The sequence below is a fragment of the Ailuropoda melanoleuca genome, chromosome 10, assembly GCF_002007445.2.
Source record: "Ailuropoda melanoleuca isolate Jingjing chromosome 10, ASM200744v2, whole genome shotgun sequence".
In the NCBI taxonomy this organism is placed as follows: domain Eukaryota; kingdom Metazoa; phylum Chordata; class Mammalia; order Carnivora; family Ursidae; genus Ailuropoda; species Ailuropoda melanoleuca.
The window spans coordinates 108,901,461-108,916,484 of NC_048227.1; the positions used below are offsets into that span (position 1 = coordinate 108,901,461).

General features: G+C 51.5%; 1 protein-coding gene across 2 annotated transcripts; it reads right to left on the reverse strand.

Moving 5' to 3' along the window:
* Window positions 1-325: 325 nt before the first annotated feature.
* DACT2 (dishevelled binding antagonist of beta catenin 2) lies at window positions 326-9,342 on the reverse strand. 2 transcript variants are annotated; one of them, XM_034669482.1, is made up of 4 exons: window positions 6,162-9,342; window positions 3,942-4,074; window positions 3,337-3,579; window positions 326-2,744 (listed from the first exon to the last, which is right to left on the reverse strand). In XM_034669482.1, exons 3-4 carry the CDS (start codon window positions 3,506-3,508, stop codon window positions 1,129-1,131), a joined length of 1,788 nt encoding a protein of 595 aa, XP_034525373.1. In that variant the 5' UTR covers window positions 3,509-3,579; window positions 3,942-4,074; window positions 6,162-9,342; the 3' UTR covers window positions 326-1,128. The 2 variants fall into 2 exon arrangements, with proteins under 2 accessions (XP_034525373.1, XP_034525371.1); XM_034669480.1 differs by having other exon boundaries at window positions 3,942-9,342.
* Window positions 9,343-15,024: the final 5,682 nt, after the last annotated feature.

A 15,024-nucleotide genomic window follows, 5' to 3' on the forward strand; every position in this document is an offset into this window, starting at 1 on the left:
TCTTACTGTCTCTCCTTCCCAAGTTCTGGCCAACTGTGCATTTAGCCCTGGGGGAGGGGCTGAGGTCCCCAGCCACTCCTAGGCTCCACAGTGTAGACGTCCCCCGACTCGTTCTTTTGGCCCCAGGCCCAGGGAAGCACTTGGGGCAGCTGGGAGGGATTCAAGATATAGCTGCTTTAGGAATTAAAAATGTTGCAATACTCAGCAGGCGGCTTCCCTGAAAATCCTGGAAAAGTTGAGGGGCAGTTTCTTTGAAAAACACCAAAAAAGGTTATTTTTTCAAAAACGCTTTTTTTAAAAAGATTTTATTTTTAAGTAATCTCCACACCCAATGCAGGGCTTGAACTCACAACCCCGAGATCGAGAGTCACATGGTCCAGGGACTGAGCCAGCCGGGCGCCCCTTCAAAAACACTTTCATGCTCAGTTCTGTGGGTTGGAAGCACAGCCTGGGCTGCACGCGTGGGAAATGCATTGTCCCACCGCAGGTGAGGGCGCCCCCGCGGTGGGGAGTCAGGCTTGACCGCGTGCCAGTAGGAAGCAGGAGGCAGCTCGCCAGGAGGCAGCTCGCCAGGAGACGGGCTGGTGAAGATAACGGCGAAATAGCGTTTTTATTCACGGTGAGGGCTTCCGGTGGGAGTCACACCCTGATTTCTCGAGCACTGCCTTACAACCGGCCCTTTAGGAGAATGCTTTTTTGGGAGTCCTGGGTTAGAAGGACTGGGGGTGACCATGCCACCCAGCCCACGCAGAACAGGGCTGGGGGGCTGAGGGACCGGGGGTGGGGGGCACGTCCACCCCAGGAAGACGCTGACACAGAGGCAGTCTCGCCAGTCTGCACTGGGGCGGGGAAACGCTCCCCAGAGTCACTGCGGTCCATGGGGCGAGCCTGGGGACCCACTCCACCGCCTCTTCTGAGTGTCTCCAGAGAGGAACCATATCGGCAAAGACGACACACAAACCGCAGCCACACCCTGAACAGCCAGTGAAGCCAGAGCCAGGTCCTTGGCCAGGGAAGGGCCTGCCGCGCTGGCTGCGCACTCATCTGCGGGTCCTCAGGAGGACGGCTTCCCTTGGGACCCCCGGTCCTTGTGCAGCCCGGGAGGCTCTCAGCCGACTGCCGTGGGCCTCACACCATCGTCATGACCCTGAGTGCCGCTGGCTGGAACCTTCGGATCTTTCTTTTCAGGGCCTTAGAGGCCTTGATGCGGCACAGTTTGGGGACTGGGGGCAGGGGTGGCCTGCGGGTGCCTGGGGCCCTCGAGGGCTGCGGGGCACACGCCCGAGGCCAGGCCCCAGCCTCTGAGTCACTGCTGCTGGACTCCTTGTCCCCAAAGTGGCTGGCGGTATGGTCGCTCGCCCCGTCCTCACTGGTCTCGGCCACAGTGGAGTGGAGCAGGGAGGTGCCCTCGGCCGACTGCTCAGAGCCCTCTGACTCGCTCCTGACCCGGGCGTCCTGGCGGGGCAGCTTGGGCCTGGCCCGGGCACACACCGGCCGTGGGCCCCCCGCTCTGCTGGCCGCTGGCCTGTGGGGCCCCAGGCTGCCCGAGATCTCCACGGAGGACAGCCACTTGCGCTGTTTCTTCTGTGCCTCCCCACCGGCCCCCAGAGCAGCCGCTTCCAAGGGGAACAAGGCCGAGGCGGGGGCTCGGCGACCCTCCCGTCGGGCCACCAGCAGGGGCACCAGGACGGGCACGGGGTAGAGTCTGGGCTCAGAGCAGGACCGGCTGGGTGCCACTCCCACCAGGGTGGGCCTCCTCCTGAGATCCTCCCCCAACTTGGGGGGCAACTGGGGGACTGAGAGGGCCCCCCCGGGGGATGGCTGCCCCCCAAACCGAAGCACCTTGTCACTGGCCCCTCTCTTGATCTTCACAGCCTTTGTCTTGGGGTGGCCTGTTTTCAACCCCAGGAGGGAAGCTCCACTGTCAGCAAACGGGGGGTGGACACAGCACCCTGGGGCCAGAGCGGGGCTCTCCCTGCCCCCCTTCCTGCTGGGCAACAGGACGGGGCTCTCCTGGAAACTGAGAGCCGGCTGCTGGGCCTGGGGGTGGGCAGAGGGGGCTCGTCCATGCCCCGACTCAGGGGAGCCCACCATGGTCTCCCCACGGACACAGCCCCTTGGGGGTTTGGGTCCCTCCTCTGGAAGGCTGCTGGGGTGTGGGGTGGCTGGGAGGAGTGCAGGTCCCTGCTGCTCGAGGCTCTCCCTGCTGGTGTCCCCCCTCTGAGGCATGCCACCTGTTCCTGCTCTCCCTGGGGCGCACACCAGCTTCTCCAGGCTACCGTCACTGTTCGCTCTCTGGCCACCAAGCACCTGTGGGCATGGGGGCGCCTCGCGTCTTGGGGGTCCCTGCTCACCCACACTGCCCCTTGGGGGGGTTGCTCGGCCCCGCAGACTCAGCAGCCTGTCTATATAGGCTGCAGCTGGGCCAGCCTCAAGGACAGGTCCAGTCTGCATGGAGCCCAGGGCCGTGGGGCTGGGAAGGGGCTCCCTAGGGGGCGAATGGCCATGACTCCGCGGGGTCTCCTTGTGTAGAGCAAAGAGAGGGCTCTGCAGGGCCACGGCGTGCAGGGGACTGGGGTAAGGGTACACCTCCCTGCCGCCCTTGGACACCAGATCACGCTGGTACTTGGGGTCCAGCACGGGGGCTGGGAGGTCCATCCCGTGGCAGAGAAAGGAAGTGGCCTTGGGGTCTGCGCTGGCTTTCGGGAACACCATCTCAGACGGCAGGCCTCTTTCAAGATCACCTGGGAATGAGCAAACAGGTGAAAGGAGAGACACCAGCACAATCCTAGTGTCACTTCCCGCGCAGCGCCATGACCGTGCAGTGCCCCGTGCAGGTGTGGGCGGGAGGCCGGCAGGAGCGGTAGCCCGCCGTGCACACCGATGCCGGGACACGAGCCTGCAGAAAGGGCTTGCTTGCATGCCACCCCCAGCACCCGCTCTGGTCTCCCTCCCTGCCACAGCTGGCGAGGTAAAGCCTGGACTCGGAAACTGTCATTTCCATGCCTCATTCACACAAGGTTTGCGTCGCTCTGGCTGCTGTGTCCATTCCAATGACAGACAGGTGCCAGTCAGGTGTGTAAGAGTTCTGGAAGGGTTTTTAAAATTACATTCTGATGCCCACTTAAATCAAAAGAAAAAAATGCTTTTTATCAAAACAGACTTGCTATAATGAACAGAAGTATTCCTGTCTCTATCCAAATACCAAAACAAGCCTATAGAAAATCTGGAGTATTACCGTGGATTAGCACCAAACGTACACAGGGCTTCCCTGCTCTGTGCTCGGCCGCCCCCACCACCTGGCGTGGGACCTCCCCCTTCCCGGCTCTCCTTTACCTGTGGACACCGGCCTGGGCCGGGACATGCCCTCCTCCGTGGCCGGGGGTCTCCAGGCGGGCAGGGGCTCTCCGCGCACGGTGGTCTCGTCGGCTGACCGGGGCCGGTAGTCCCCCGCATCGGGCCTGGCCACGGGGTCAGCCGGCAGCAAAGTGCCCAAGGAGGAGTACATGCGGTCACTACACACAGACGTGCAGGAGGCGGACAGGGAGCAGGAGCCGACGTCGCTCAGCTCGTAGAAGCCTAGTGGGTGAGCGGCGGTCAGCGCACCTCGGCACAGCAGCCCCTTTCCTGCCTGAACAGGGCCCTAGTGCTAAGGGGTCTCAGGATCTCAGCAAGGCGGGCACTGGGGAAGTTGGCCGGGGACCCCCCATTCCTGTCCACTGTTGCCCCATGAACACGGTCCACGGAAGCCCCCTTCGCCCGTGCCCCCCCTGCTTTGCCCCCCTCCTGGACAAGTGGCTTCCCTCTCCCTACGTGGCCAGGCCTCGGCATCCTTCTCCCTCCCTCCCCGATGCCTTTGGTAGTCAGAGGAAGGACAGCACACTGGGGCCTCCAGTCCAGGCAGGGCCTTCTGCAGCACCAGCCCCCGGCGCCCAGGCTACCTGAGCTGGGCCTGCTGTCACTGTCGGCCACCTCGCTGCAGGGCCGCCGCGCGTCCAGCTGCAGCTCACTGATCTGCCGGTCCAGCTGCTCCAAGTGGGTTTTCAGGCCGACATCCTGGCGTCGTAAGCGGTTCTAGGAAGGGCAAGCGTGAGAAACAAAGCCATCGGAGGCAGAAAGCAAGCTCGGTGCCCCACGGTACCTCGGCGCCCAGCACACAATGTAACCTCCAAAATCCACGGCTCCAGCTCCTCAAGCCGACAGCTCCTCTCTACTCCCTGGAACAATTCCCCTGCCTTCCGGTCACCAGAGGAAAACAGCCCCCGGCCCTCCCCCGCCAACCGGTTTCCCACCCGCAAGTGCAGACTTTTAAAAAAATCAGCAATTCCCAACTAGGTGTTCCTTTAAGAGGAGCCTGACGGAGCCTCCGAGCATATCCGCGGGATCGGAAGCAGGCACCTACCCTCGCACGAGGTGCAGACGACGTGTTCAGCTGCTGTTCCCGGAGCTTATGTAAGAACCTACTTTCCCACGCTCATGTGCCATGTTCTCTCACTCAGCCGGCCCTGGGTGACCCCCAGACCTTCCAAGGGCTTAGGAAAGTCCCCACGAGAGAAAAAGGCCCCCTTCTGTGTATCCCCCCTTTGCAGGTGGCCCTTCAGGCCTTGCGGAGCCCTTGGGGACAGGGCAGGGGCGTGGCAGGAGGGGCAGTGCCTGCACGCGGCGAGCCTCAAAATCTGCCCGAGAATCTTCTGGGTTTGGAGGTTCACATCCTAGCTCTGCCCTGAGGCGCTGTCCTCCGCAGCCCTCAGCCATAAATGCGTTACTACGAGCATTAGCCGAACGTGTGTGCGTGTAATTATATAACATACATAATACGTGTATGCGCTTAACGCTCATCACACGTAATTGCACACGTTCCCACACGTAAATAACATCTATGTTGCACCAGCACGGACTGCGTCAAAACACTGATTTCCTTCTTCCGATTATAAAACAACACCATCTTCAAGGTCTGCTGCATAAATTTCTTATTTTTATCAACAATTAAATTTAAGGCAAGTAATGAATGAATGTAATTATGTGGTTCACCCTGTTTAAGAAAATGATTAATTGTGTTTCAGATCTAATACAGAAAGTGAGGAATTCCCCTGAGCCCCATAATTATTTCAGTAATTTCGGTCTATGAGGATGCGGTCCAAGAGGGAAGCAGGCGGCAGTAATTTCCGATTTTTATGAGAGAGTCACGTGGGCACAGCATTCGGACACCAGCCCAGGTGAGCTGAGGTGGGTGAGAAGCCCAGGGCCCGACACAGTGCCTACTGCTCGCCAGGCCACCATGCCCTGGCCACCACAAGTGGGCCACCTTGCCTGGGCCACCTTCCCTGGGCCACCATGCCCAGGCCACCTTCCCTGATACACCTTCCCTGCCACCACGCCCAGGCCACCGTGCCCAACTCCCCGTTGCTCCAGGACCCCATCCAGAGCTCTGAGAGCAAGCTCCACGTGTTACAGCAACGGAGCCTCGCAGCCATACTACCCACTGTAAACAGCTCACAGCAAAATCCAGTCCTGAATTTAATAAAAACTTCATAATCCCCGAACCATCCCGTCCAGCCTAAACATCTGGCTTCTTACTCTGAATATTTTTACAGAGGAAAACGCTACCCAGGTGAAGAGCAGTGGCGGAGAGAGCCAGGGGGATGCAAAGATGGGCTCCGGCCAACTACCCTCCCCATAAAGAACACGGAATTCAGGCAAAGGGGCCAGTGTGTGTTTTTATTGCAAATGACTTTTCTTTTCCTGTCATGAAGTCGGGCCACAGCGCCAACAGAATAGTCGGTTCCTCTGTTAGGTCACACATGACCCAACGCTTCTAAACTGATCCGGCCTCTTCGCTTCCAAATCATGATGGTCAGGACCTTCTGAAGGAGGAGGGCACCTCTGGACGCCCCAGTTCGCGTCCTTCCTCCCTCTGATCCTCTCTCCCCCCCAAAAAAATCACCTCTGTGTGCTTGTGCTGAGATTAATTGCTCTGTGATTAATGTTTGGCCCGCCAGGCCTTCGGCGGGTGGTTTCTGATTAATGCCGAGAGGCCACAGGCACACAGGCTCTCAGGGATTCGCAGATGATGGACCATCCTCAGGACCCCTGCTCCTCCGCGTGGGGGCTTGGCCATCCAGGATTTACGCCCTTCTCCTTTACCCTCCCCCATCCCTCACCTGGGGTTTCTTTGTCTGCTTTTCATTAACTCCTTCTCGGCATCTAACTTTGTGCTAATAGTCCTGAGTTTGGTCTGTGACCAGGACAGCATGACCCACGGCAACCCAGCCACAGAGTCTCTCTCTCCACGTATTTCTTCCGCAGAGAAAAGCTTGCAGACACGTCAGCGCTGGGGGAACAGGACCGTGGCAGTCACGTGGATCCCCATCAGAGCAGCCAGCGAGTTTGGGGGGCCACCTCCTCCCCACCTCTGTCCCCAGCATTCCGGCTGTCAGCGCAGCATATGGTGTCAGAACCTCCCAACCTGTGTAAGGGGCCGAGGGGGAAGGGAGTGCACACCACAGTTCCCCAGGAGGTGGGATCACCTGAGTGTAAACGTGGGTTCCTGGGATCCCAGCCACACCGGGAACCTGCATCTGGACAAGCTTCCCAGGCAATGCAAAGGTTTCCTATGCTCCCAGGAAGCTTGAGAACTGCAATCCAGGGAACGCCATGAAAAACAGATTAAGCTTATCCCTTTCTCTGAAATGTTTACTTTATGGACCATGAGAGAACTGTCTGATTTCCACTTGCTTGTCTTCGGTTTCCATCCATGACCCAGCATTCTGGTCTCCTCGAACCTCTACGGCAGAGGCAAAGCACAAAAAGGAAAAATGCCCTCAAGTTCAGGGTACACCCATGGCGTCTGAAACACAAACGCCATGTTCTTTCCTCAAAAGCTGAGAGTATGCAAAGCAAACAGGACACACGTGAATTCCGTGGCTGCCCCCTGGGCCCCGCCGGTGGGTAAACGTGACCACCAGGCTGGAAAAGAGGTCCATCAATCAGTAGCAAAGGCCCCAGGGGCACAGATCAGCCTCGCAGGTACTGGACAGAGGCCTGGCACGGTCCTGGGATGCCCTGCCCTCACTGGTGACCTTGAGCGAGTTCACGCCCCTGTGAGTTCATGAGGCCAGCGTGGCTGGTCCGGGTCCTCAGGCTTACGCTGCAGAGCAGCCCGCTCCTGAGTACTTAATGCCACAACGTGCCAGTGGAAAGGAACCACTGCACGATGCCACTCTGAGGACAAGTCACGACCAGCAAAGTCAACTCCTGGGAAATCCTTCAGGATAAGATCTCACTGCGGGGTCCCCAGAACCTTTCTTTACTTGCAGCTGCGGGCGCCTGTCCCACCGATGCTGGCAGCGCCCCCTGCTGGAAGGTGGGGCTTCCTGCCTCTTCGGGGCATCCCAGGCGATGTCAGTGTGCCGGTCACCTAACTCCTATGAAACTGGGACGGGAGCCACTTGTGAGGGAAGGACAGATCTCCCCGAAGTGATCAATGGATAAGCACAGGACTGGCCAGAGAGGCTCAGGCGCCCTGCTCGGGGGTCACGGGGGCATCACTAGCTCAGAAATCTAGCACAGGGAGACAGTAAATGCTCTCTTCTGTGAGAGCAACGGAAGTCGCTCCTTTATTTGCTCACCAAATACTTGCTAAGCACCTACTGCATGCTCCTTCGGCCCTTCAGGTGCGGCCCGTCTGTAAGTGTGAACGCGCAAACTGTGCTAAGTTCCTAACTGCAGTTTAAATCCCCGAAACGCTCACGCAGGGGAGCTCCTGCAGCACCAGCTGCCGAGGGGTGGCTACAAGTCCTTCCTGTCTTCACACCTGAACGGTGACGCCCGGTCCGCGCCAGCGTGGGGGTGGGAGGGGCCCCGAGGAGCGGGGCTGTGAGGTCTGCGACCGTGCTGGGGACGAAAGGCTTTGATTATACTCTTCGTCACGGAACTAGTATTACTCCTATTTTTTTTCCCTGCAAGAAAATGTAAAAGTGTTAAGCCCTAGCTGATGTCACACAAATTCAATTATTCTTCTCTTTTGATCACGTAATCCATGCCAAGAACAAAGTTTGAAGAAAAGTCTACGTGTTCCTTCTGGTCCCCACATAAAAAAAAAAAAAATTAAACAAAAAAACCTGTTTGATCTCTTCCAAAGGCTACTTGTAATTAGAGGCTGACGACTCACAAGTCTGATTTGTGTATTACTTAAGTCAAGTTAATCATCAGCTGTGCCCCTGCCCTGCTGGCGAGCATCAGGGCAGCAGCTTGGCAGCTCCCTGCTCGTCCCCGGGAGCCATGCATCTCTGTGGGAGGCTGTGGCCTTGGAGCTCTGGGTGCCGACAGCGCGGGACCCGGACAGACCACTAAGGGCGGGTAAAACAAGGCAGACGGTCCCGCTCCAGAGCAGCTCAGTCACAGGCAGAGGGGAGGCTACACAGGCAGGGCCCAGGCTGTATTCCCTCCACCTTCCGCCTGTCCTTTGCAACAGGGGAAGATGACCAGAGTCCGGGGAGGCGTCCTCCAGATTCCGGAATCCAGGAACACCTAATAAGCCGGTAACGTTCGGAGCCAAGCTGATCACAAGGCTGCAGAGCCATCCGGGCTGCTCTGTGAAGACAGCCGCATCTTTTACACATTCCAAATTTAAAAAATTCCACTTCGGAGTACCAGGATTAACGCCATCAGATAGGAATCGTTCTATAGAGCCCTTTCATTTTTCCTTTCAAGCATACTGCAGTCCTGGAAAAGCTCGTGAGGAGAGCGAGCCTACAGCAGATTAAACACGGGAGGAGCGACGATCTGAGCGTCTTCAATGCTATCAAGAGGACCTGGCATTTGGAGACGTGAAGGTAAAGCAGCCTTAAGGGGTTCCCGGTTCCACCGCCTCCGGGACCCAGAGGACACGCCTCATTTTACAGGTCAGGTTAGTTCGACGTTGAAGCCGCTTTCACGCCAAACCTGCTTTCCTCAACAGTGTACAATGACAGCGCCCCGTTCAACCTGAGCACGTTGCGGGGACAACTCGGGCTGCGCCCTGCACACGGGCACTGTTGCTCCCGAGCCTGCGCAGCAGGGACACCTGTATCTGGGCCCTGACACCAGGATCCCAAGCAGCGCCCACCAGGACCAACGGACTTCAGGCGCTCTTATCAGAACAGCCCCGGAAGTCGAACAGGAAAGCACGCGCGCGGAAAGCCCGTCTGCGCGGGGAGGGAGGCAGCGCCAGGGTGCAGCCCCAGGGCGCCTTTCAGGATCAAGATCCTTATCCCTATGCCTCCGGCCTCCGCGGCCCTCTCATTGGACCCGAACCGCGTCCCCTGAAATCCCAAAGGGCGCCCTTCAATCGGTGGGACGGCCCAGCCGCCGCGCTCCCTGCACCAGGTNCCCTGCGGCGGTCCCCAGCCCGCGGGCCCCGGCGGGCCGCTCGGCGCCCACATCCCGCGCCTGGCCTCCCCCGAGCCTGCCTGGCCTCCTCGGAGCCTGCCCGGCCTCTGCGGCCTCCCGGAGCCTCCTCGGAGCCTCCCGGCCGCGCGCGCGGCCTCCTGCGCCGCTTCTCCCCGCCCCCGCCCCGCAGGTCTCCAAGGTGGGGTGGGACCTATCGGTGGCCGCGGAGGGCGGTGTTTGCACACGCCCCGAGGTCACAGCGGCCGCCCCTGGGCCCGCCCCGTCGTCGGAGCCCCGCGCCCTTGGGGGCCCTGGGACCCAAGCCCTGCGGTGAGTCTGGAGGGGACCAAAGGAGAAGGAGGACCCCAGCAGGAAAGCCGGAAAGGGCCGAAAGGGGAACAAACTCGGTGAAAGGTTAAGCTTTTTTTTTTTTTAATTTAAGATAAATTCTTGGGACAGAACCACATTGTAAGGACCATGTTACCATTTTAAGCTTGTTATAGATTTGAAAAACATATTATCCACTTTTCCTAATGTGTATCTGCAGTTGGAATCCCCCCAATTTATTTTTTTGGTAATAATAGCTTTGTTGAGATGCAACGCACGTATCACTATAATTCACCTATTTAAAGTGTCCAGTTCAGTGGTTCCTCCCCTATTCACAGCCATCACAAGGTTGCACTTTCTGGCTACCACGACTAACCTGCTGTAGAAAGTCACGTGTTAACTTTTAGCTGGAAGTATATTTTTACTTCCCTTGGGTGTAGATGTCTGAGTAGGGAACGACTGCGGTAGATCTTTTGAAAGTCTAACAGACTGCTTTTATTTGTTTGTTTGTTTGTTTTTATTAGTTTCAGGGGTAGAATTTAGTGATTCATCAGTTGTATATAACACACAGTGCTCATTACATCACGTGCCCTCCTTAATGCCCATCACCCAGTTACCCCAGCCCCCCCCCCACCTGCCCTCCAGCCGCCCTCAGTTTGTTCCCTGTAGTTAAGAGTCTCTTAAGATTCGATTTGCCTCTCTCCCTGTTTTCGTCTTATTTTATTTTTCCTTCCCTTCCCCTGTGTTCCTCTGTTTGGTTTCATATGGTATTTGTCTTTCTCTGACTGACTTATTCTGCTTAGCATAATACCCACTAGCTCCATCCATATCCTTGCAAACGGCAAGATTTTATTCTTTCTGATGGCTGAGTAGTGTTCCACTGTATAAATGTACCTCATCTTCATTATCCATTCATCTGTCGATGGACATTTCTTTCACTGTTGGCGGGACTGCAAACTGGTGCAGTCACTCTGGAGAACAGTATGGAGGGTTCCCAAAAAGTTAAAAATAGAGCTACCCTGTGACCCAGCAATTGTACTACTGGGTATTTATCCAAAGGATACAAACACAGTGATCTGAAGGGGCACCTACGCCCCAATGTTTATAGCAGCAATGTCCACAACAGCCTCACTATGGACAGACTCTTATATTCTGAGCAGCACCGAATGGAGGACCAGTATCCCCACACCCATGCCAGCATTCGTCCTTCTGCTTATAACCATCTCAGTAAGCGTGAAGGGGTGTCTCCCTGTGATTTTGATTTTATCTCCATGGGACTAGTGGCGAGGAGCATATTTTCATGTATGTATCGGCCACTCGTGTATCTTCTTTGGACAGATGTATATTCAGATCCTTTGCCCATTTTTAAAATTGGGTTGTCCTTTAATTATTGAGATGTAAGTATTCTTTATGCATTCTAGACACAATTTCATTATCAGATGTGTGATTTACAATTATCTTTTCCCTTTTGTGGAGTAATATACTTGAGAGTGTACAAAAAGTACACTTTTTGCAGCAAAATTGTTTTTAATTTTGATGCAGTCCAATTTATTTTTTCTTTTGTTGCCTGTGCTCTGGGTGCCCTATATAAGACACCATTGTCCAACCAGACGTCAGAGATCACATCTGTACTTTTTTCTAAGAATTTTTATGGTTTTAGTGCTTACATTTAAGTCTTTAATCCATTTTGAGTTATTTTTTGTGCATGTTATGAGCTAGGCATCCAACTCCATTCTTTTGTATGTGGATGTGCAGTTGTCCTGCCACCATTTCCCCCATTAAATTGTCTTGAGACTCTTGTTGATAATCAGTTGGTCCAGAAAATCAATTTCTGGATTCTCTGTTCTGTTACACTGGTGTATGTGTCCTTCTTATGCCAATTCCACAGTGCTCTGAATACCGCAGCTTTGTAGGAAGGTTTAAAGTCCGAAAGTGTAAGTCATCCGACTTTGTTCTTTTTCAAGATTCTTTTGGCTATTCTGGGTCCCTTGCATTTTCATGTGGATTTTAGGATTGGCTGGTCAATTTCTGCAAAGAAGTTGGCTGGGATTTTGATGGAGATGGCATGGAATCTGTTGATCGATTGAAGAGTATTGCTACCTTAAGGTTAAGTCTTCTGAACCATGAACATGGGATGTCTTTCCATATATTTATGTCTTTAATTTCTTTCAACAGTGTTCTGTAGTTTTCAGTGTACAAGTCTTGTATTTCCTTTGCTAAATTTATTTCTAAATAAAAATATTTACAAAGTTCTTCTTGGTACTATTGTAAATGGAAATGTTTTCTAATTTAATTTTCAGAATGTTCATTGCTAGTTTATAGAAATAAGCAGTTGAATTTTGTGTGCAATTCCAGCAAACTTGCTGAATTATTTATTAGTTCTAGCAGATATTTCGTGGATTCCCTTCATTTTTTAAGTTTACAAGATCATGTTGTCTGGAAATAGAAATAGTTTCACTTTTTTCCTTTCATATTTGGATGCTTTTAATTTCTTTTTCTTGCCTTATTGCTCTGCCTGGAACTTCCAATACAATGTCATACAGAAGTGCTGTGAACAGGTATCCTTGTCTTGTTGCTGATTTTTGAGAAGATGTTCAGTCTTTTACCATTGAGTCTGATGTTAGCTGCAGGTTTTTCTAAGATGCCTTTTTATCAGGAAGAGAAAATTCCCTTTGATTCCTAGTTTCTTGAGTGTTTGTATTGTTGAGTTTTTCAGGATATCCTATGATCTTTTGCTGTTGTTGTTTTCTTGGTTCTGTGTGCTTATCTTGTCTAGTAGTGGAGAAAGAGCATTAGGCTGGAACTTATGAGACCTCAGCTCCAAGACCCCTTGCCTCCAGTTTTCTCAGCTCTATAATGAGTGTAGTGAAGAAGGTCCCAGATGCTAGATTTTCTTTATAGATAAATTCATCATTCTTCCTTTACATGTTCTTCCGAAAAGAGAGACAGAGAGAGGGTTAGAGTGGATATGAGCCCTTGTTATCTGTCTTCTTCCCATCTGTGGACGCTCTTCATGGTGTCTTCTGGAGAACAGAAACTCTTCTTTTTTCTGTATTCTTATTTATTATTCACCCCTTTTGTGCCATTTTAAAGAAATTTTTGCTCATCCAAGCACTTCAAGATATTTAATGCTGCTTCTAGAAGCTGTATTATTTCACTTTTTCCATGTAGATCTACAATCCACCCACAGTGGTTATGTATTGTATGAGGTAGGCGGAAGCACTATTTTTGTCAAACACGTATCCTAGTGCAGTATTTGTTGAAAAAAAAAAAAAAACCAGTCCTTTTTGAGCTGTGGTGCACCGCCACCTTTGTCATAAATATATTTAGGTCTGTTCTGGTTTCCCTTTTCTATTTGATTAGGTTGCCTATCCTGGCACTTGTCCTAATTATTGTGGCTTTTTATTATGTGTGATACCCAGGAAAGCATGTTCACCCACTTTTTCTTCAAGGGTGCCTGGAATATTCTTGGCACTCGACAATATTATGTAAACTTTACAATCAGCAGCTAGATCTCTACAAAGAGCCTGTTGGTATTTCACCGGGGATCACGTTAACTCTACAGTTACATTTGGAAAGGAATGTCTCTTTATAATACTTCTTTTAATCCATGGACATGAAATACCCTATTATTTATAAAGATTTTTTCAATGTCTCTAAATAATATTTTATAATTTTGTGTGTAGAGATCTCACACATCTTTCACAAGGTTTATCCCTTCTTTCTGAGTGGTTTTTTTCTTATACTATTGTCGATGTTACCTTTTTTAACAATTTATTTTATTTTTGTTGATGATATACGGAAATACCAGGAAGGTCTCTAACAACTTTGCTAAACTCATTTATTCACTTGAATAATTTATCTTTAGATTTTTTAAGGTTTTTTTCCATATACATTCATATCATCTGTGACTAATGGAAGTTTTAATTTTTTCTTTTCATCCTTATACCATCTATCTACCTACCTACCTACCTATCTCTCTATCTCTCTACCATCTATCTATTTATTTGGCTTTATTGCCATGGTAGGACCTTCAGTACAATGTCAAAACAGTGATGACGCCAAGCACTCATGTTCATTTCCAAGGGCAGTGGGAAGGTTTTGTACATTTCACCATTAAAAATGATGTTTACTGAATGTGTTTTGTACTGAATACTGTCTATCAGATTAAGGAGATTATCTTCTTTTTCTAGAATGGATGTTTAGTTTTACCAACTGTGTTTTCTACTATTGAAATGAGTATACTACTTTTTTTTTATTAATATGAATTATGTTAATTGATTTACAAGTAAAAAGCTAACCTTGCATTTCTGGATAAACCAATTTGGTCATGACGTGTTTTCCCCATTTATATATTGCTGGATTTAGTTTGATAGCATTTTGTTTTAGAGTTCTACATCCGTTTTCATGAGTGAGGTCAGTCCCTCCTTTTTTCTTGTATATTTTTTCTCAGGTTTTCAGAATCAGTGCTATGCTGGCCTTACAGACTGAGTGAAAATACTCCTTCTTGATATTCAGTGTTACGGTTTGTGTAGGATTAAGATAATTTTATTCCTAAATGTTTGGTAGAACATTACTGAAGCCATCTATACCTGGGTTTTTTTGGTGTAAAAGTTTTAAATTATGAGCCAAAGTCCTTGAATAACAGTGTAATTACTCAGACTTTCTGTTTCTTCCTCATCAGTTTGTTACAGGTGTATTGATCCAGATTTTTTGCCATTGTGTCCATATTTTCAATTGTGTTGACATAAGTGTTCTATAATATTGTCTACAAAGATGTATCAAAAATGTGTACTCCCTGCCCCGCTTTTTTCCTATCATTTGGCTATTTGTTCTTTCTCTCCTCCTCCCCTCCCCTGCCCGCCCCCTTGATCAGCCTTAGCAATAGTTTAGCGATTTTATCAGTTCTTTCAAAGTGCCAACTTTTGACTTTGATGATCCCATTTTTGTTTGTTTTCTCATCCATCAGTCTATTTTCCTCATTATTTGCTTCAGCCTATTTACTCTGGGTATAATTTACTAGATTACTTTTTCTAATTTCTTGAAATTGATTCTTCACTCATTGGCCTCTCCTTCCTCCAGTTGGCATTGCTCAGACCTCATTTACGGTGGATGAGAACTTGTTACTGGGAAAATACTGGGTCCTGCCCCATCTTAGATTGCGTTCATAGTCTTGAACTTAAGAACAGATTGTGGGTTCACCTCGACTGCTTGGCCTACGTCTGAATTTGGAGCTTTTCTGCAGAGGACAAAGAGGACAGCTGTCATGTGGAACGGCGTTAGGGAGGAAGAGTCAGGCGTGGAATCTCAGGTTGTCTTAGAATGTGA

Excerpts from the sequence above, each read along its gene's own strand:
- DACT2 (XM_034669482.1), bottom strand. The coding sequence starts at position 3,508 with ATGTACTCCTCCTTGGGCACTTTGCTGCCGGCTGACCCCGTGGCCAGG. Across the intron at positions 2,745-3,336 it reads GCCCAGGCCGGTGTCCACAG|GTGATCTTGAAAGAGGCCTG; the intron begins GTAAAGGAGAGC and ends GCTCATTCCCAG.